The sequence below is a fragment of the Colletotrichum truncatum genome, assembly GCF_014235925.2.
Source record: "Colletotrichum truncatum strain CMES1059 chromosome Unknown Contig_0001, whole genome shotgun sequence".
Taxonomy (NCBI): domain Eukaryota; kingdom Fungi; phylum Ascomycota; class Sordariomycetes; order Glomerellales; family Glomerellaceae; genus Colletotrichum; species Colletotrichum truncatum.
In genome coordinates this window covers 5,519,098-5,538,656 of record NW_027222398.1, presented here as the reverse complement: position 1 = coordinate 5,538,656, position 19,559 = coordinate 5,519,098, and the positions used below count along the sequence as shown (strand labels likewise).

At 51.8% G+C, this 19,559-nt stretch overlaps 8 protein-coding genes across 8 annotated transcripts; 3 read left to right on the top strand and 5 right to left on the bottom strand.

Annotated features, from left to right (window-relative positions):
* Window positions 1-337: 337 nt before the first annotated feature.
* On the bottom strand, window positions 338-1,528 carry CTRU02_201550 (lipase; the record flags this gene model as incomplete). The annotated part of the gene is made up of 4 exons (XM_036729017.1): window positions 338-1,094; window positions 1,149-1,264; window positions 1,325-1,374; window positions 1,429-1,528. The coding sequence occupies 4 exons, from the start codon at window positions 1,526-1,528 to the stop codon at window positions 338-340; spliced, it is 1,023 nt and encodes a 340-aa protein (XP_036579168.1).
* A 3,424-nt stretch (window positions 1,529-4,952) lies between these two features.
* On the top strand, window positions 4,953-7,793 carry CTRU02_201549 (beta-glucosidase F; the record flags this gene model as incomplete). The annotated part of the gene is made up of 3 exons (XM_036729016.1): window positions 4,953-5,196; window positions 5,254-5,864; window positions 5,928-7,793. 3 exons carry the CDS (start codon window positions 4,953-4,955, stop codon window positions 7,791-7,793), a joined length of 2,721 nt encoding a protein of 906 aa, XP_036579167.1.
* A 440-nt stretch (window positions 7,794-8,233) lies between these two features.
* CTRU02_201548 (uncharacterized protein) lies at window positions 8,234-9,497 on the bottom strand (the record flags this gene model as incomplete). Its single annotated transcript, XM_036729015.1, has 2 exons — window positions 8,234-8,825; window positions 8,884-9,497. The coding sequence occupies 2 exons, from the start codon at window positions 9,495-9,497 to the stop codon at window positions 8,234-8,236; spliced, it is 1,206 nt and encodes a 401-aa protein (XP_036579166.1).
* Window positions 9,498-10,734: 1,237 nt separating this feature from the next.
* On the bottom strand, window positions 10,735-11,201 carry CTRU02_201547 (mitochondrial 54S ribosomal protein bL34m; the record flags this gene model as incomplete). Its single annotated transcript, XM_036729014.1, has 2 exons — window positions 10,735-11,044; window positions 11,110-11,201. The coding sequence occupies 2 exons, from the start codon at window positions 11,199-11,201 to the stop codon at window positions 10,735-10,737; spliced, it is 402 nt and encodes a 133-aa protein (XP_036579165.1).
* Window positions 11,202-11,669: 468 nt separating this feature from the next.
* CTRU02_201546 (prenyl protease) lies at window positions 11,670-13,085 on the top strand (the record flags this gene model as incomplete). The annotated part of the gene is made up of 2 exons (XM_036729013.1): window positions 11,670-12,614; window positions 12,666-13,085. 2 exons carry the CDS (start codon window positions 11,670-11,672, stop codon window positions 13,083-13,085), a joined length of 1,365 nt encoding a protein of 454 aa, XP_036579164.1.
* A 214-nt stretch (window positions 13,086-13,299) lies between these two features.
* On the bottom strand, window positions 13,300-13,728 carry CTRU02_201545 (uncharacterized protein; the record flags this gene model as incomplete). Its single annotated transcript, XM_070203878.1, has 3 exons — window positions 13,300-13,383; window positions 13,441-13,581; window positions 13,681-13,728. 3 exons carry the CDS (start codon window positions 13,726-13,728, stop codon window positions 13,300-13,302), a joined length of 273 nt encoding a protein of 90 aa, XP_070062460.1.
* A 564-nt stretch (window positions 13,729-14,292) lies between these two features.
* CTRU02_201543 (60S ribosomal protein eL38) lies at window positions 14,293-14,864 on the top strand (the record flags this gene model as incomplete). The annotated part of the gene is made up of 4 exons (XM_036729010.1): window positions 14,293-14,322; window positions 14,407-14,440; window positions 14,568-14,696; window positions 14,812-14,864. 4 exons carry the CDS (start codon window positions 14,293-14,295, stop codon window positions 14,862-14,864), a joined length of 246 nt encoding a protein of 81 aa, XP_036579162.1.
* Window positions 14,865-15,373: 509 nt separating this feature from the next.
* On the bottom strand, window positions 15,374-16,180 carry CTRU02_201544 (uncharacterized protein; the record flags this gene model as incomplete). The annotated part of the gene is made up of 1 exon (XM_036729011.1): window positions 15,374-16,180. One exon carries the CDS (start codon window positions 16,178-16,180, stop codon window positions 15,374-15,376), a length of 807 nt encoding a protein of 268 aa, XP_036579161.1.
* Between the last annotated feature and the right edge of the window lie 3,379 nt (window positions 16,181-19,559).

The following is a 19,559-nucleotide window of genomic DNA, read 5'->3' as shown; positions in this document are numbered from 1 at the left end:
CGGAAGAAGGCAAATTTTGCAAATGAGGCACTTGGGTCGGAATTTTGGTAATCGATCCAGCACCGGGCAACCGGCTTGTTAACGGATTATGTACTACACAATTATATACATTGAAGATGTGTATATCATGGAATGCCCAGCCATGGGGGGGATCCTTCAAGTCTCTTTCATGCGTCTTCCAATGGTATCTGTAGTTCCCTGCTGCTCCCAAAAAAAACCAACTCCGGAACCCCGCTTCCTGCCTTGCTTTCTAGCTCATTTTTTTCTCTTTTTTGATTTGATCCAATCATAACACGGTCATGATGTTGCTCTGGTGTGAAAGTCCCCTTGCGGTCCTTTAAGCATTGCTAATAGACTTGGCGTACTCGAGGTCCATCTGTACCCATGTCTTGAGGCGAGCTTCGAGGTCAGCGTCCGAGATTTCCTCCTCTCTTCCACGGAACTCGAAGCCGTCGGTGTTGCAGGCACTGGTCTTGCTCAAGTAGTACTTGTGGGCGTCGATGTTGAGGCCGAAGGTGCCGCCGTTGCACTTGGTGTTTGCGGAGCCCTCGCAGACCTTGATGTCGGCAATGGTGTAGTTGACGGTGGTGGTGCTGCCAGTGGATAGCCAGTACTCAGGGCTGGTGTGGCGGTAGCCGAGGAAGATGGGGGGGAGGCGGGGGACGGGGTCATCGAGGTGGGTGATGCGGAACTCGGCGCCGGGCTGGTCGGTAACGAACTTGGTGAAGGCTTCGTTGCCGACACGGGGGCTGCCGTAAGTGTAGACGTCGGTCGGGAAGCCTTGGCGGCGAAGATCGGCGGCAGCAATGGTGGAGATGGCGCCGCCTAGGGAGTGGCCCGTCGCAATAACGGTGAAGGTAGGGTTGGCGGCCTTAGCAGCCTTGACGTAGTTGATGACGGAATCCTTGACCTCGTCCCAAGCGTTGGAGAAGCCCGAGTGAATCTTGCAGTCGTCGACGAAGTCACAGTCGTCCAAGCCGAAGAGGATGTTGGTGATCCAGTTGCGGACGTTGTGAGAGCTTCGGATGGCGATGACAATGTTCTTCCTCGCGGGATCCGTGCCAACGAAGCCCTTCAGGCCAGTCACATGTCCACTTAAGCTAGGTCAGTGCTGGGTGATGACAAGTTGACTACCATAGATCACTTACGTGAAGGTACCAACGATCTTTCCGCCGTTTGCCTCAACAGCAGGGCAAGCCTCGGAGCTGCAGACAATGGTTGCTCCAGCGGCAGCATCACTGTTGCAAGCTGCAGCCTGGACCACCTACAGAGCAGCGTGTGTTAGATGGATGATGTGTTATACGTTACATAGTCTGGCACGTACCTCTGCGTAGTACTTGAAGTTGTCGAAGTTGGCGGCGGATACAGTCACAGCTGATTGTGTTAGTATTTATAGATGTAGTTGACATGTATTCTGGCAGTGCTTACCTCTCTCATTGAGGGCGGCCACCGGGGCACGAGCACTCAGAAGAGGAGAAGCCGAGACGGCGACCGACAGGACAGAGAGAAGAGACAAGCTGGACAACATGGTGACGGATAGTAGAGCAACGACTCAGGGCAGCAGGAACAAAACTCGTTCGAGAACTCGCTCGTAGGACAGACACACACCGAACGAAGAGCCAAAGGGAACTCTCATCTAGTACGACGCAGCTGTAGCATCTTATACATGCCGCCTTGTTGTAGACACCTTGACAGGGTGTAGAGACTTGGTGGATCGACACCGACTCGTGCACCTGGGCAGTCCGTAGGGGTCTGCGGTGAGAGTCCACCATCTAACTACTTCAACGGTGCCCGGAAGGAGATTGGGAGGGGGCAATCATCGAATGAACGTTGAGGTCGCGCGTGTACCGCGGAGGGAAAATATTGCACTAGAGCAAAGAATAAGCAAGGCCTTGTCCTTTCCGGCAACTTCTCCGCATCTTGGAGAGATCTCGCCAGGCACTGGGCGTGGGAATCGGCACTAAGAAAGCCATTCTCAATGGGAAGTGGTGCCTCCGTGGTTCCACGAAGACATATGCAGGCAAGGTATTCAGCTCCAGATGTTTAAGCAAGGTGGATGTGACGGACCGACAGCATTGATCATTGGGTGGCCTCATCGAATGGAAGAGTATCAAGCCTTGTCCTTGTCAATATCACTGCAGTTGGAAACCGGTAGAGCTCGCAGTCAAAAATAGGAAGGGCCAATTATGACTTGAACCCGGTGCTTAAGACGCACCACGTGGGTGTGATGGACCTCCATGGCGGTAATAAACAGGCTCTGGTGTAGTCAAGCAAGGCCATTGAGAGGTTCATGACGGGGGGTGGTTCAGAAAAGATAGAGAGGAAACCCCCTTGAGCAATCAGTCTGAGAAACTGGGGTCGTATTAGGCGCCACGTGAGCCAAGCATCTCTATTAGTGGGCTTGCCGCTCATTGAACAAGGTCAAATCAAGTGGCTGGCATCTAGAAGCGCGGGGCCAGGGGGGTTACTGGGCGGTTCCCACTTCTGTTGGGTTTCTTCGAGACAATAGCGTACGGTAAGAAAAAACGTGATGGTAAAAGCTGGAGCACCATTCCTAGTCTCGATGAGCGGTGGCCCATCATGGCTGCCCCCAGTCGGTGTTGTTCCTGGCTAGAGCCTTGAGTCCCCTGGACTAATCCATAGATCAGGCCCGCCGAAGCTCAACAAAAAGTTGCAATTCAGACCAAAAGCCGAATCGAGACCAGGAATTCCCCATCCAGGTGGTCAATGAAGAAGCCGTAAAACCGACCGCGGTCCGTAATCACGTATTCGGGCATACTTTGCGGTGTGTTGGCGTAGGGTCATCAACCCATCATGCGGACATCATCCATACTGCCATACTGGGTCCCCCCTCCCCCGTTTGAGTAAACAAATCGGGCGAGCAGGGACAGAAAACTTCAAGAATGATGACGAGATGCCAAGTTGAGATGCGAAAGGTACGGATGTGTGATTGAGAGCGGGAAGACGCGGCAAAGGGGAAGAAGGGCGGTACACACCTGCAACGAGATGCGGGAGGGCGGCGTAAAAAAAAGTCAAGAGGTGGGAATAAAGCACTTGGTGGCTTGGGTCAGCGGCAGAGCTATGTCATCCTGCTTTTACCACTTTCTCCTTGTAGCAGGTCGCAAACCTCCATCTCCATCACATCTCCAGCTTTTCCTTCCCATTCGCCCTCCCACTCTTTCCTATCCGCCCACCACTCCTGTCCTTCCTCCCTGCTCGTTGTATCTGTACCTGTAGATCGAATACTCACAGCCAAAGAAGCTGAGACATCGATGTCGTTTTGCCCTGAGTTTTGCCTGAACTGGTTTAGAATCAACTGAAGCTGAATAAGACGCCTTTTCCAACTCATTGCCCAGCTCTTAATGTTACATTATCGAATGCTTTTTCAGGTACGCAGTGACCCAGCCCATCTAATATGTTTTCTGTTTTTCATCATCCGAGTCAACTGTCTCATCTAAAGATTATGTTACTGATCACGCTCACTTACTACGCACACGCAATCACATCTTGCAGCCACCTATCACTGATGCGACCTGTTAAGTCGCTCTTCATTCATCCCACGCAAAAACGCGATCCCTTCTGCTACCGAACCCCAATCAACACCACCCGTCTGCCGTGCAGTCAACAGCCGGTATCTGTGCTGTGCCATCCCTGTTCCCTGCCTTGATCCCCGCAGCTGGTCCCAGTTTGGAGATTCCAGCCGTTTGGAGCTTTTCGATGGTACTCGTTCTAGTCTTGTTAAGGTTGAATGCCCGACCACATCTACAAGGGAAGAAAAAGTGGTGGTCACGCGCAACATGTTTCCCACCTTCTCAACAACGGTCACACACCTTTCAACGCGCTACGCATGCACTATTTTCAAGGAAATATTGCACTTGCTCAGTTGACCACACACCTAGTTTTCTCTTGGGCCGAGTGCTATGTACAGCTGCCCCTCTTTCTTGTCTCGGAGCCGAGCCGGATCTGTCAGCCCGTAAAACTGGCAGACCGCTTTATCGGACTCCTCACCATGCGATGAGGGAGATCTGCAATCGTCGTTACTTCTTATCGGAAATGTCGACATTTTCGGCTGTCATCGCCGGCCTATAAGACCCTTGTACCTCGGTCGTGGGTCTTCATCCACAGTTTAATCTTGTGATATCCACCGTTTGCTTCTCAACGAACTTCAAGCTTCTCCGGCTGCCACTAGCAACCTAACCCCAAGTTCACGAATGCCGTGGCTTGATACCCGAGTTTAGTCCACACCAACTCCCGCCCGGTGTGAGTGACCTCGCCGTATCTAGCCCCAAACGTATCAGGCTCTAGAAACGCCTGCATCGGCTCCCTAAGGTGGTATTCCCCCGCCTTTTGCTAGTGTCTGTCACTTTCTACCTACTCGTTACTCGATATGACATATTGATCACCCACGCTATACTTACCTATGATCACGTATAGGCCCGAATGTGCCGTACCAACTTCCCAAATAGAACAGGCCACAACCTTGATGTGTTGCAATATTTGCTTGTCCTCATTACAATAAGCCTCCTTTGCCTACCATTATGCGTTCAAAGCAGGACGGGTAGCCAGTCCCTCGCGTGTCTCTAGTGGTGTTTATACTTACTGGGGGGTGCCAAGTGCGATCGTCCGCCGTCGAAATACCCTCGTGAACCCCCCAACTACCGTCCTTGTGATTGGCAAGGGAAACCATACCGAGATGTGAGCCAGAGAGTCATGAGGGTACCACGCCTCGAGTAAGTCGCGTATTAGTCGACAAGGCACCGAATGTGGCAGAGAGGACGCCTTATCTGTGTTTTGTATAAGTAACTAGTGACGGCCGTGATGTCTTGTCCTAGTTACCTAGAGGCTTTGTTCTCGTCGAGCTAGCATTCCTATCTCTCATTTGATTACCGGCTCCCGGTTCTAGGCGGATTGCGAGCAAACTCAGCGCCCCGTATACAGAGCAGTAAATAAACATGGCCAGCGCCAAGTCTCTTGTTATTTCCCTACTTGTGAGCCAGGTATCATGGAGCGATGGCGCTGCGATTGTTCCCAGGTCAGACGTACCTCCTGGATATGTCGCTGCATCGTATTATCCAGCGCCATACGGCGGTTGGACATCAGACTGGGCGGACAGCTATGACAGAGCAAAAGCCCTTGTTGATCGTATGACTCTTGCCGAGAAGACGAACATCACTTCCGGGTCGGGCATTTTCATGGGTAAGATTGAATCATCCAACTGAGTGTCTAGTTGGCTTACAGGTGTATAGGGTATGTGCTGCGTAACTGATGTGCAAAAACATCTATTAACCTGCTTCAGCCGTTGTGTGGGCAACACTGGTAGTGCCCTTCGTGTTGGCTTCCCCCAACTCTGTCTCGCAGATTCAGCAACCGGTGTCCGCCAAGCTGACAATGTCACCGTATTTCCGTCTGGAATTACGACCGGCGCAACTTTTGACAAGGACTTGATATACGCTCGAGGCGTTGCCATTGGTAAGGAGTTTCGAGGCAAAGGTGCAAACATCTATCTCGGACCGAGCGTTGGGCCCTTGGGGCGTAAGCCCAAGGGTGGGCGCAACTGGGAAGGATTCGGCAGTGACCCTGTATTGCAGGGCATAGGTGCTGCATTGACGATCAAGGGTGTTCAGGAACAGGGCGTTATCGCCACCATCAAGCATCTTGTCGGTAACGAGCAGGAAATGTACCGTATGTACAACCCGCTTCAACAGGGTTACAGCTCTAACATCGGTTCGTCTTCTTCAATCTTCAACTTTGGATCAATCAGTTCTGACAACACAGATGATCGAACTTTGCACGAGTTGTATCTCTGGCCGTTTGCTGATGGCGTGCGGGCGGGTGTTGGCTCTGTTATGACGGCATACAACGCGGTAAGAAGACAGCAAACAGGCACGCCCATTGTCTGTTATGAGTATAAACTAACTATATGATAGGTTAACGGGTCTGCCTGCAGCCAAAATAGTTACCTGATAAATGGCATTCTCAAGGACGAACTCGGCTTTCAAGGCTTCGTCATGTCGGACTGGCTGTCACACATGAGCGGTGTCGATTCTGCTCTTGCAGGCCTCGACATGAACATGCCAGGAGACACCCAGGTCCCCCTTTTCGGTTACAGCTACTGGATGTACGATCTTACAAGATCTGTACTGAATGGCTCTGTCCCTATGGAGCGCCTTAACGACATGACGACAAGAATCATTGCGACCTGGTATCAACTTGGTCAAGACCAGGGTTACCCTTCCCTGAACTTCGCCACATCAACCCGCAGCCGGGAGGGCCAGCTGTACCCTGGAGCATGGCCCTTTAGCCCAAGCGGTGTCATCAATGAGTTCGTTCAAGTCCAAGACAATCATCACCTTGTAGCCAGGCAAGTGGCGCAGGAGGCGATCACATTGCTCAAGAACGCGGGCAACCTCCTGCCTATCACAACCTCCGCCCCTATTAAGGTGTTTGGCACACACGCCCAGACAAATCCCGATGGACCGAATGCCTGTCTCGATAGGAGTTGCAACAAGGGTCTCCTCGGTATTGGATGGGGATCAGGCACCGTCGACTACGAGTACCTGGATGATCCAATCACTGCCTTCAAAAAAAGAGCCAGCAATGTCGTATACTACAACAACGACAACTTCCCCTCGGTTCCTACTCCGACAGGTGACGATGTAGCTTTTGTGTTCATTACTTCTGACTCGGGAGAGAACCAGTACGTAGTAGAAGGCAACAATGGCGACCGGAGCGCGTCTGGGCTTAACGCTTGGCACAACGGCAACAAGCTTGTCAAGGACGCCGCCGCCAAGTACGCCAATGTGGTTGTCGTGATCCACACAGTTGGGCCTATTCTTGTTGACGAGTGGATCGATCTTCCCAGCGTCAAGTCTGTGCTCGTGGCTCACTTGCCAGGTCAAGAGGCCGGAGAGTCGCTTGCTAACATCGTCTTCGGCAACGCCTCTCCCTCAGGGCATCTTCCGTACAGCATGACAAAGAAGGAGTCTGACCTGCCGGACTCCGTCACACAGCTCACTGGCGGCTCTCTTGGCCAGCCTCAAGATACCTACTCGGAGGGCTTGTACATCGACTATCGTTACCTCAACAAGAACGGCATTAAGCCGCGTTTCGCGTTCGGCCATGGACTTAGCTACACAAACTTCACCTTCTCCGATGCGACCATTCAATCCGTCACCCCTCTTAGCGCGACCCCTCCTGCTCGTGCTGCAAAGGGCGACGTGTTGGAGTATGATGCCCCTATCCCTGACTGGACGGAAGGCGTTGCCCCTTCGGGCTTCAACAAGATCTTCAGATACATCTACTCCTGGTGTACCGAGGGTGAGGCAAAAGAAGCCGTCGAGAACGCTAAGACGAAGAAGTATCCCTACCCGCCCGGCTACAGCACCGCTCAAAAGCCCGGCCCGGTGGCCGGTGGTGCGCAGGGCGGTAACCCAGCTCTGTTTGATGTCATGTTCACCGTCTCGGTGAAAGTGACTAACACGGGCACGAAGCACTCGGGCAAGGCATCGGCTCAGGCGTATGTGCAGTTCCCCGAGGGCGGTCCGGAAACACCCATCATTCAGCTCAGGGACTTTGAGAAGACAAAAGTCCTCGCCCCCGGTGAGAGTACTACTGTTCAGCTGAAGTTGACGAGAAGGGATGTAAGTGTTTGGGATGTCGTCAGCCAGAACTGGGTTGTGCCGAAGCTCGACGGCAGGTACAAGATTTGGGTTGGGGATGCGAGTGACCGGCTATTTTTGGCTTGCTATACGGACTCGAAGCAGTGCGAACAGGGCCTCAATAGCCCCGTGTAATGTGTTTTAAAAGAGATTACATACAAACCATCAAGCAAATTTTACATTGAGTCTCAAGAAATCATGCTGTTTAGGCTATGATCCTTACGAGGTCTTGTTTACCAGTGGGGAGAAGTGACGTTATCGTGATAATGGATCGCTAGACACCCAATTGACGCTCGCTCGGCTCTCACTTGAGCGAGGGATGTACTGACAATAGTCACCGGCCTCGTCAGACAAATTCTATGCGAATGTAGCATTAATGTGTCGGCGTAAAAGCCAGGGAGTCTTTCCTAACACAATGTCTGGAAGTATGGATGTGTCTACGCATATCTCAATCTGGATTGCGGCATAGTTGACAAGTCATGTTATACAGAATTCAATTACTGGCAATTTAATGGTACATGGCTCGTCTTCATTTTGAAATAGAGACACAACCAGGGTAAAATAAGAAACAACACTTAGCCGAGCCCAATAACCAGGCCGTCTTTCAGGCCTTTCAGTATTTCCTTGGGCAACGGCTCCTTCTTGTCAAACGCAGCTTTCTTACGCTGCGCAGACGTCCAGGACGTGAGGTCCAGTGAGTCTCCGCCAATCTCCGAACGCTTGCTCTGAACAAAGAAGCCGCAGCAGTTGCACTCAGATTTATATTCCTCAAGCGCAGCCTCCAGGCCCCACGGATCATCACCATGATCCTTAGCCGTGGGCAGCTCGACCTCATCATTAAGGTCCTTGACAAGATTGTCAATGTCCGGAACGCCGGCAAGCTTAATGTTATACTTCTTGGCGTAAGCGGCGATGTATTCGTCAAATTTGGATGGCACGAATGGGAAAGGTCGCTTCTTTGACTTGCGCGTCTTGGTGTCGTCCTCCATGAGGTCGCTGTCGCGGAACACCTTAGCGATCTTGATGAAACCGGCCATGACAATGCCAAGGTCCTTGACCTCTGAGTCTGGCTTCAACATGTCCTCGCGTTCAAGGCGGGCGAGCATGGAGAGGAAAATGGTGCCAATGAGTTTGGCTGTCTTGTCAGCGGTTTCGGCATCATCAATCCTATTCGATATGTTTAGCTCTACTCAGGTACCTTGGTGATTATTGTGACGTCACTTACATGGTAAATTCTGACCCGGAAAGGTACCAGATGAAAGGGGACAGAGCTTCACAGACGACCCATTGCTCCCTCCAGTTCTTATTGGCCTCCTCAAAGTCAAGAATCAAGTTCTGAATTACTTGGAGGATGCCGTAGGCCATGTGGTCATTGAAGGTATACATGCCGAAGGTGTCCGGGTCGCGGACCTGGCAGTTGGTTTGTTGGTTCATCAACTTGCGGTAGCCGGCGCGGGTGACGACATAGGGAGCATCGGGGTGGTCCGCTGCGAGCTTGTTGCAGAGACAAGTCTTGCCGCCATCACACTTGGGTTTGGATGTGCCCTTGTCACCCTCATTCTCATCATCGTCTTCATCATCATCATCATCATCAACTTGGGAAGCGTGCTTGGTTCCAAAAGGACATCTGCAGACATAAGTGAAAGCAAATTCAGGGTCCGCCATGGCAATCTTGTAGTCCGCATCTGCATTGCGCGAGTTGGACACGGCCGACCAGCGATCATCCTTGGTGGACCAACGAGTCTCATTAGAAGGGTTGGTGGAGGCCGCCGAGGCAGTCTTGGTCTTCTTTGAAGACTCAGCGGTCTCGTTTGCATCAGAGCGTCTTTTTGGAGGCATATTGATAATAGGTGTGTAAGTCAACGGACAGGGAAGTGATGTTAAAGATAAGAACACTGAATATAGCTAGTAAATAAAATAAATAAAATGCAGTAAAACTGAAGAGTTTCAAACCATTCAAACCAGTATGCTATGCTCTAGCCCGTGGGTGGCCAGTCTTTTTACCTTCGAACTTAAATGGAGGTGTCTTGTTCTATTGCTTTCTTTTTTTCTGACGCGAGACAACGCGTCCGTCTACCCCATATGACGAAATGTTATTGCACCGTGGAGCCCAGATCCCCGATCGCGTCTGGATCATGTGATCTGTATATTGCATCCCTTGCGAGAATTATCGCCTCAGCAGTGACGAGGAAATGTTGAATGATGTGAACATGATTTGAATGACTTGTTGTTGTCACTTACACTAGTATAGTTATTAAGGCTGCCTATTAATTTGCAACTACCGGTCCTCGAGACCCGAGTTGGGTCAGCTTATGCAAGCGACCAATCTCCTTTTGGGTCCAGGCTACTACTGACAGGGGAAAGGTACAATGGGTATTCGCCAACGAAACGACAAGGCAGGCTTGAGAAACATTTGACAGAATGGCAGTAGTTATAGGTAAACGAAAGCACTGGTGGCAAGACCAAAAAAAAAAAAAAAAAGAGAATACAACGCAACAGTGTGACAATGTAGGCTCCTCTGCTCGTTGAAGATATGAGACTTATCGAACCAGCCATGAGCATACGGAACAGGGTAGACATTGACGATATCATGCAACCCGATTTGAGTCATTGAAATGTTGCATGACTAACTAATATGATGCCCTAAGTCGGCTGGAGATCGGGCACTACTGTTGTAGACCGGTACTGCACCGCGGATGTTGCTGTCTAGATGCAGCTTATGACTTACTCACAGACGCTACCCAACCTGCTTGAGCACTTGATCTGAGACGTTGCAATTGACACCAATTCTCCCTCCAAAAACGCTTCGGGGATGTAATGTTGTACATTGATTTCATATTGATACATATTGAACACTTTCTTCTCGCTTGGAGGTCTTGACGCCTATGTCTTTCTCGGGTCGTACTCTCCACAACTCGACGTTCAACGCCTTGCAGACGTACTGCACACACAGCTCTTTCTGAGCTTTATCTACTTTGTCGAAAATATCGATTCCGGTTTCTCCGGTAGCCGATATCGTTCCAGGCTTATCTTTTCTCTTGGCTATAGTCGTAGTAACTCCACCATGGTGTTTATATTAGACACCCAGCTTCTTGCGTCCCTTCGCCCGCCTCCGCGCAATGATCTTGCGTCCGTCCTTTGTCTTCATGCGGGAGATGAAGCCATGTCTCCGCTTCTGGATCAATCGGGTGTTTCGGTTCATAGTGTTACGAGGACCGCAGCGGAGCTGCATGGCGCCCATGGCAGGATGCTCAGAGATGGCGCTCTGAGGAACGACGTCGGCAGCATTGGCTGTCGAAGGGGTAAATGGCGTGGCCGTCGGGCGGCGGAAGGCAGATGTGAGGGGAGTAGTCGAGGGACGGAGGGAGGGGAGGGAACAGAACGTCCTGGAGGGGCATTAATTAGCCATGCCGCATTCTTTTAGGGAGCTGTGAGATGTCTTCAAGCCTACCTTTGGGAGAAGGTCTGGGCCACACGGCTGGACTGAAGAGTTGGGCGGGAGAGGAAGCTCCTCGCCAGGCCCGTGATCGATTGGCGCATCATGTTCGCAGCGATAATGCAGTCGTTATTTGGCTGGCGTGGAGCTCGCTGACCTCGTCACCAAACTCGTCGATGGCTTGAGATTTTGCGGAAGACTTTCTTTGCAGCCGACGGGAGTTCCCGTCGACCATGCATCAATCGAGGTTATTCTTGAAAACGGGGCGCCAGAGTTAGAGTCCCAAGCACGAGTCGGGTGTTTCAGCCAATTAAATCAAGGAAAAGCTAGAATGATTGCAGCCAATCATCACCATTGTGCGCGCCCGTAAGCTCACTTCCAGCATGGGAGTGCCCCACTTGGCCGTCTGGGGGACCAAGCTCACTGTGGACAGCTTGCCTGAGCTTCCGTATCCGTCTTGTCCGTCTGTCTGCCTTGGTTGCGACACGGTCAGCGCCTGGCCCTCTTTAAAAGCAACATCTCCATTTCTTGTCCCTCCTTTGCAACCCCTCTAAGCAAGTAAGGCGGGCAACAATATGGATTTCCTACAGCGCCTCGCCCGGTTTTTGGACCGTCCTCTCTTCCCATGGAAGCGCCTCATTTTGGGCTTCTCGGTTGGCCAGTTCGTCTTCGAGAGCCTGCTCTCGCTGCGCCAGTATCAGGTCCTGAAGCGGACCAAGCCGCCCAAGGTCCTCGAACAGGAAATCTCTCAGGAAACTTTCGATAAAAGTCAGGCCTATGGCCGCGCCAAAGCTCAGTTCGGTTTCATTAACGGTCTCTGGGGTCAGATCCAGAATATCGCCTTCATTCAATTCGATGTCCTTCCCAAGTTATGGTCCTGGACCGGTGACCTGTTGCTGAAGTTCGCGCCGGCGCGGTTTACCGGCGAGATTTCGCACTCTATCGTCTTCATTCTCGCCTTCATCTTCATCCAGCAGATCCTCTCGCTTCCCAGCTCGGTATACCAAACATTCGTGTTGGAGGAAAAGTTCGGCTTCAATAAGCAGACTCCCAAGCTGTTCATCACCGATATGATCAAGTCCCAGCTGCTTACTGTTGTACTCGCTCCCCCGATCCTCGCCGGTTTCCTCTCCATTGTCAAGAAGACTGGCAACCAGTTCTTCTTCTACCTCTGGTTGTTCGCCGCCGGTCTGCAGGTCTTCATGATCACTGTCTACCCGATTGCCATCCTGCCTCTGTTCAACAAGTTGTCACCTTTGGAAGAGGGCGAGTTGAAGACTGGAGTTGAGAGCCTGGCTAAGAGCCTGAACTTTCCCCTGCATGAACTCTACGTTATCGATGGAAGCAAGCGTAGCGCCCACAGCAACGCCTACTTCTTTGGTCTCCCCTGGAAGAAGCACATTGTCATTTACGACACTCTCATCGAGAAGAGCGACACGCAGGAGGTTGTTGCCGTCCTTGCGCACGAGCTTGGCCACTGGAGCCTGGGTCACACCACTCGTCTCTTCGGTATCTCCCAAGTATGTTACATGAATAATCTATGTGTATACCCCAATAACTAACTGGTCTAGGTGCACTTCCTCTACATTTTCACTCTGTTCTCCGTCTTTATCGGCAACAACTCCTTGTACGCTGACTTCGGCTTCCTCACGGAGCACCCGATTATCATCGGTTTCCTCCTCTTCTCCGATGCGCTCTCGCCAATGGACACTGTGGTCAAGCTGCTCATGAACATTCTGAGCCGCAAGTACGAGTTCCAGGCCGATGCTTTCGCTCAGAAGCTGGGCTACTCGGCCGAGCTGGCTAAGTCGCTTCTCAAGCTGCAAATCCAGAACCTGAGCACTATGGATGCCGACTGGATGTACGCCACTTACCACTTCTCACACCCTCACCTGTCAGAGCGTCTCAAGGCGCTTAACTGGAAGTCTTCGGGCAGAGTCACGACGGAGGAGCCTACGGTCGGGAAGACCACGGGAAGGGATGAGTTGTAAGGGGTTCAAAGCGATAGGACGAAAGAGCATCAAGTCATGCCGTAATCGCAACCCTGTAGAATATCGTGTATAGTAGTAGCCTTGCTGCCTGTTAAGTCATGGTAGTTTTGCCTCTTTAGTGAGGAAATGAAGTAGTAAAAATGACGACGCTCATAACAGTTCACATTTCTCTTCCAGTCATCCGAGCCCGCCCATCTTTTCCTCTCCACCAATTTCAACGTCTCGGAGCCCTCATATTGGCCATTACCCTCGCAAGGAGCTCTTCTCTTGTGTCAGACTCTCCAGGGAACAAGTTTCGCTGTCAACCAGGTCAGGTCAACAACCAGCATCATAGTGTGGGGATTGTAACTCTTACCGCTGCCAGCCATCGTCTCATCTCCTCTCTGGTCCACTCTTCAGGATTTCCAGTCGGGTCAGAACCTGCTGGGAACATGTCACCGCCGTAGATTGCCCATACTGCAACAGCTGTAACTAAGCCGCCGAATGCTGGTTGATTGTCAGTGATAGACCATATAGCTGACTTTTTTCATAAATCAACTAACCGAGAACCGCATTCTAATTCATATGTCAGTGAATGGATAAAGACTGTTCATAAATGGATATTGACCTTTGATTTCATGGCGTTGTCAAGTGGCGTGGGCATCTTGTAGAGAGAGACAGTTGTGGCTGTGCGTTCACCAAGGGAGATTGTGAGAACCTCAGGTTTTCTTTACTCTACGGCCCTGTACTAAGTATATAAGAGCGAAGGTCTTAAGAACACGATACCTAAACCGTATTATAGCAACGTGTTAGCAAGATGAATTGAGTTGAGGCGTCGTCAACTCGTGCCAAGTTACTGGCCGAGGCTGTCTGGGCAAGCGAGTTTGGGTGACGCGTCAAGCCACAGTGACGTGGGACAGGCTAGAGTCCTTCAGTTGCTGCCTGTGGCTGTACAACGTCCAGACAGGGGCGGCAAAGCCCCCACCCGAAAGCGTGTCGGCATGATCGGTGCCCATCTCCCGAGTCCCTCGACTGGCCAGAGGAGAACTTACCCATCTGGAGGAAACTGGTCCGTGCACTGCCAGCCAGCGAGCGGCCGGCGCCAGGGGTCCATCCCACAAAATCAAATTCGCACCAAAAAACAACCCACGAAAGTCCACGACAAAACCACCCATCGACCAGACAAGTACCCCCTCGTTGTCGCCAACACCCCCCAAATACCGCCAAGATGCCTCGTGAAATCGGTGATATCAAGAAGGTACGGAGACTATCGTTCTGCTCGCATTCTGTGGGCTCCTTTTTTCGTGGGGAGAAACCGTCAGCTAACAAGTCGTTTTTGTAGTTCATTGAGATTGCCCGCAGGAAGGACGCCTCTTGTATGCATTTTCCCACCATCCCTCGGCCAACGATGCCTTGACGACGATTACAGACTCTGTCGAGACAATTGGAATCAAGGCTGCAAATTTGAGAGAACAAGGGATATTCTAACACTTTTGAAAACAGCCGCGCGCATCAAGCGTAACCGCAAGAGCTCCCAGATCAAGTTCAAGGTCCGCTGCCAGCGCCACCTGTACACCCTCGTCCTCAAGGACTCCGACAAGGCCGAGAAGCTCAAGCAGTCCCTTCCCCCTCGTATGTCAACCCCCTTGATTGGATCGGTTTCCGCCCCAGAAACGTCTTCCACCAGACGAAAGGGATGGTGAAGTAGGCCGAAATGACCATTCGCTAACCGCATTCCCACAAACAGAGCTCCAGATCAAGGACGTCCCCAAGAAGAACAAGCAGGGCAAGACCGCATAAGCGATCTGAGCAACTTGTCAAAGGAACAAAAATGTCGTCGATGGGATTTCATTAAAAGTCAAGAGCAAATCAGTAGCCTGACATGAGGGCAATGGAATGATCATTTTCCTCACACCGGTTTTCGCACAATGGTCCGGTCGGTCTGGGATTGAGGCGGGATTTGTCTTTTCTCCTTTTCTCGAAAGAGAGTAGGACGAGAAAAGACCCGTAACATCAAAACGATATGGCGTCGAGGGATTACCTAGGCAATTGCAAGCTGGATGAATTGTCTACTGTCTACTAGCAGACAGTTCACCAATGAAGAAAAACCATTGAACACCACCTCAAAGATCGAAAAAGTGTGGAATAATGCCTTATCCGTGCGGCTTCTTACAAACCTTGACAAAACGCCCTTGACTGCCCAACACGCCATCGCTATCCTCTAATCAGGAGTGATGTCCCCGCCCATCTCCCTTGACTTTCTTTCTCCTCTGCTTCGCTCTACCTCCGACGAGAGATACAATGTCTGTCTACATGATCCTCTGGTAGTGCCAGATGTCCGTCCCCGTTACAAACTCCTGAATGCCCGCCCACTCTTTGAATCCCTCGTGCTGTGCAATGGCCCTGTGCTGCTCCACCGACGACCAGCCGCAATACATGACAAACTCCTCAAGCCCTTCCGCCGCCTTCTCGATGCGCCAGCCACCACGCACGGGGTACGGCTTCGAGTGCTCTTCGACAACCCATTTGGCCTCGGCGTATTTCTTGACGAACTCCTCCTTACGTTCGGACCGCACTCCGAAGCGTCCGACACTAAGCACAGGTGCCGTCAGCAGGTTGAGAGGCTCGTCTTCGGCCTTCTTCTTTCCATCCGACTTGCTCTCTTCCGCGGCGGCTGGTGCCGGGGCTTCCGGCCCCTTATCTTTTGACTCCGACTCAGCCGCCTCTCCTCCATTTGTTTCCGCATCGGCCGTCTGAGCTGAAGCAGTCCGCGAGTCCACGAAGATGGGCGCATCGATATGGAAGAAGAGAACAGCCCGTGGCCCGTCGATGTGGATGTGCGGCCTCAGCTTGGCCATGACGTTTTGGTTCTCGGGCGAGGCAATCCATTCGTTGTGAGCCTCGGGGGAGTCCCACTGCGCCGCCAGCAGAACCACGCGGGGGTCCTCGACCTGCTGGAGGATGGAAGTGCCACGGGCTACGCGCGTAGGTGGGAGGCCAGGCTTCTGACGGAGGACCCAAGTGTCCTGGACTGTTTGGCAGTAGTCCATAAGCTCCTTCAGCTCCTCCGTCAGAGGCTCCCTGAACTGGAGCAGAGCAAGCTCCGTCACGGTCATATTGATGGCTGTGTCGGGCGGGCAAGGTAATGAATGGCTGAGACGTGGGGAAAGGGGCGGTGTGCCTTGGGTGTTTTCGAGGTAACGAAGCTGTTGGACGATTTCTGCTTTCTGCCTGGGGCGTCGTGGGGTTTGGAGTGAGCTTGCTGCTTGCGCGGGGTTCGTTCGGTGCGGGCCGGGATTACTGGGGGGTGAGCTGTATCCTGGTTGGCTGGAGACGGGGATTATCGTGTGCGCTCTTATCGATGTTGATCAGTAATGATGAGTCCAACTGGACGTGTATCTTGTCTATTTACTTGTGCTACAGGCCGGAATATCCGAGGGAATTTGGTTTCGCAAGTTTGTCAGGCGGGGCAATAAGGCTGTGGCCAAATGTCGTTGGGACTGAGGTGACGTCGACCACCAACGGCTGCGGCACGGACGGAGCTAAGATGAGGTAGGGTGGTAGCGATAAGCTTCATTGTGCGTGACAGTATAGACCCGAATGGCATGGTTTGGGTTGGCATATGAACACAAAGGCAGGCACCAAGCAAGCTAGGCGGTTTTTTCACAAGACTAAGATTCGGATGGTGACCGCAACTGAATGACCCCGCAATGTTCTACATGTCCCAAGTATCGATTCTCGTTTTGTAATGAATTAAGCTTCTGTCCAGCCTGCGAGACATATCTAGGTTCAGCTGGTCCAGCTGTTGATCGACGGCATGTTTGTTTGCGTAAGACGGGTGGAACTGGAAGCTGTTCCACGCTTGCCTCGTAGGAATTGGAGCAAAGGTAGGCTTTTGTTGGATAAGCCAATATTCACAATGTTTAAGCCTACATCATTAACTGCCACTTGCTGGTACGGGTGTTTGTACATAGAGAGAAATTCCGCTAATTAGTGTCAGCTGTTCCAAGTGAAATGTGACGCCGTTGGCGTATCGCTCAGCAATTGGAAGCAACCACCGTCAGGAGATTTGTCTTGGTGGAAGCCGAGCTTTGTTTCCCAAGGAATAATGTTAGATCAGCCACTAGTTTGTGCTCGAAATCTGAATATTCGAAGATGATGAATGCTGAACGGCTTCTTCCAGACACCACGTCCCTGCCAAGTGTTTGCTTGTCTCCGAGGTCGAAACAAGAGGTCTGGGCAAGGAGGGGAAATGTTGACAAATGGCAAAGCCGAGTTGCACTACGAGGTCTGCGCCTCAATCCTCAAGCTGAGAGCTTCTGGTTGAAGTAAGGGGTATCGATAAGCCAATTTCCGCAGGTTCCGCATTTCGGCCCCTCACGACGCAGGTGACCACCCGCTGGCAACGCTTGTCATCACCTGGTGAATCGCGGCACTTTACTACGTCGTCGTGCTCTCCAAAGACTAGAACGACATTCCAAGAGCTCTCGAAACAATCCTTTCGGGCTGGGCAGCAGAATAGACTTTGACCCGTTAGAGTCAGATGGAGAGTCTCTGGTATGTGGCGGGCGTGGTAAACGGTTATGTTTCTTCCGAAACACGGAGCTGTCAAGTGAGACCTGGGGCTCGTTAAAGTCTTGCGTTAACTCGAGAGACAAGTCGGAGACATCCAGAGTTCAGGTGACGACATGTTTCTGCTTTTGGGGGCTGTTCTTCTGAAGTCCTGACTGCTTCACCGCCTCGAATCGATGAGCGTCAAGAATGCAGCACGAAAACCAACCGCAAGTGCGAGACCGCCATTGTGGTGTCATCCGCACTGGAGGCGCAGCCGTTTGGCTCTATGAGTGCATATCAAGCCGGCTGTCAGGTTGTCGCATCGAATTGCCTAATTTCACACCATTAGAGGAAGAAAAACCCGTTCAACCCGTTAGACGGCCAGCAGCTAGGAGAAAATTGACATAATAACCAGTAACACATAGCCACTCTGCCCCTCTTATATCGAGGCTGAGACGAAACAATACTCAGTCGCACCAATGGCGAAATGCCGTTGGTGATGGTGATGCCGAAGCTCATTATCAGACGGATGTGTCAGGTTGCTTCCGTTCGCTGTTAGCTAAGGTAGCTTTTCTGCCGGAATGCTGTGCAACAGGGAGCCCGCAGTAGGACAGCTTCCCCGCCACGGCTTGGACGCTTCTTGTCTGTGCGTACTTTTGGTGTGCGTCAAGCTGTCCAGTGATAGCTTGGTAGTAGCTTGGTGCCTTTTTGAACGACAATAACAATTGGTCCTTAGTTTGTTGTGGACGAAGCGGTAAAGCGGCAACTGGAAAGCCAGTCAGCATCTTCTTACCATAGGCGCCATCAGTGTTGAGGCCGGGAGTAGCTGCGAGGAAGCGTTTTGAGCAGCAGATTTCGCAGAGGACAAAGAGGTGCCCTGCTTGAACTGTTCAACTTGTCAAGTCGAATGACGGCGGTTTGGTGGCGCTGTCAAGAGTTCACGTCCCCCTTCCTAATGTTGATATTGGCTGGGGGAGCTCCTGTCGATATCGAGCGGGTCCACATGATTGACGAACTGTTATTTGATAATGCTGACTGTCTTGGACACTAAAAAGTTGCATTTTGAATTGTCGCATCCTTCACTTTCCACCCCCGAAAGGCAGCTGTCCGAGGACGGCGAGCTTACATTACTCTTCCTGGTAGGGCAAGAGATACAGCTTGACAGGGTCACCACGGCGTGGGCGGCCACCCTTTTCACCTGCAGATACCCCTGCTGCCGCACGTCGGTGCTTGCCGGGAAATGCCCACCAGGCCGGGACTATCGTCAGGGGGAAATATACAGGGCCAATGAGGAGACGCAGGGGGCTATTATTCTTGGTGGTCAACACTGCATCCAAAGTAAGGTACAGGCGGGTGAGGGAGTTATGACGAGGTACATTCAAACCGATGCCAGAGAACCAGAAGGTACAAGGCGTTGGTTGTTGGTTGGCGGTACCAAGAGGTACCTTAAGGTAAGGGTGGCAGCAATTACGAATCCTGCGCAACATGACAGGTGCATCTAGCACTTCATACATCACGCGGCCACAACAAGAAATGCAGCGCTGGGGGCTCAGATGTCAGTCGTTGCGTATACCGCTATTCCACCAAGCCTGCATCCGCCCTCAAACCTTCGTGACCATCAGTGTTTACTGAACCCCCCCTTGCCCCCTTTTCCAGACCTGGAGTGCGAGTTTCGTCCCAAGTTACCAAGTCACCATCAGAATCCTCCGCCGGAGCTTCTGGTGGTAGTGTACTTTCAAAACTTGCCGGCCGACAGGCAACCAACACCAAACAACAGAATTCTTGCCCCGGACTTGAGCCCCGTCACCACTCCCACCTCCAATCTTAGCATAGGTTTCGTTTACGACACGTTTTTCCTCTTCTATTTTTTTTTGTTTTTATTTTTTCTTATTCATCCTTCTTCTCCTTCTATACAAAAGGCCTGCCATTCCAAGACCGCCC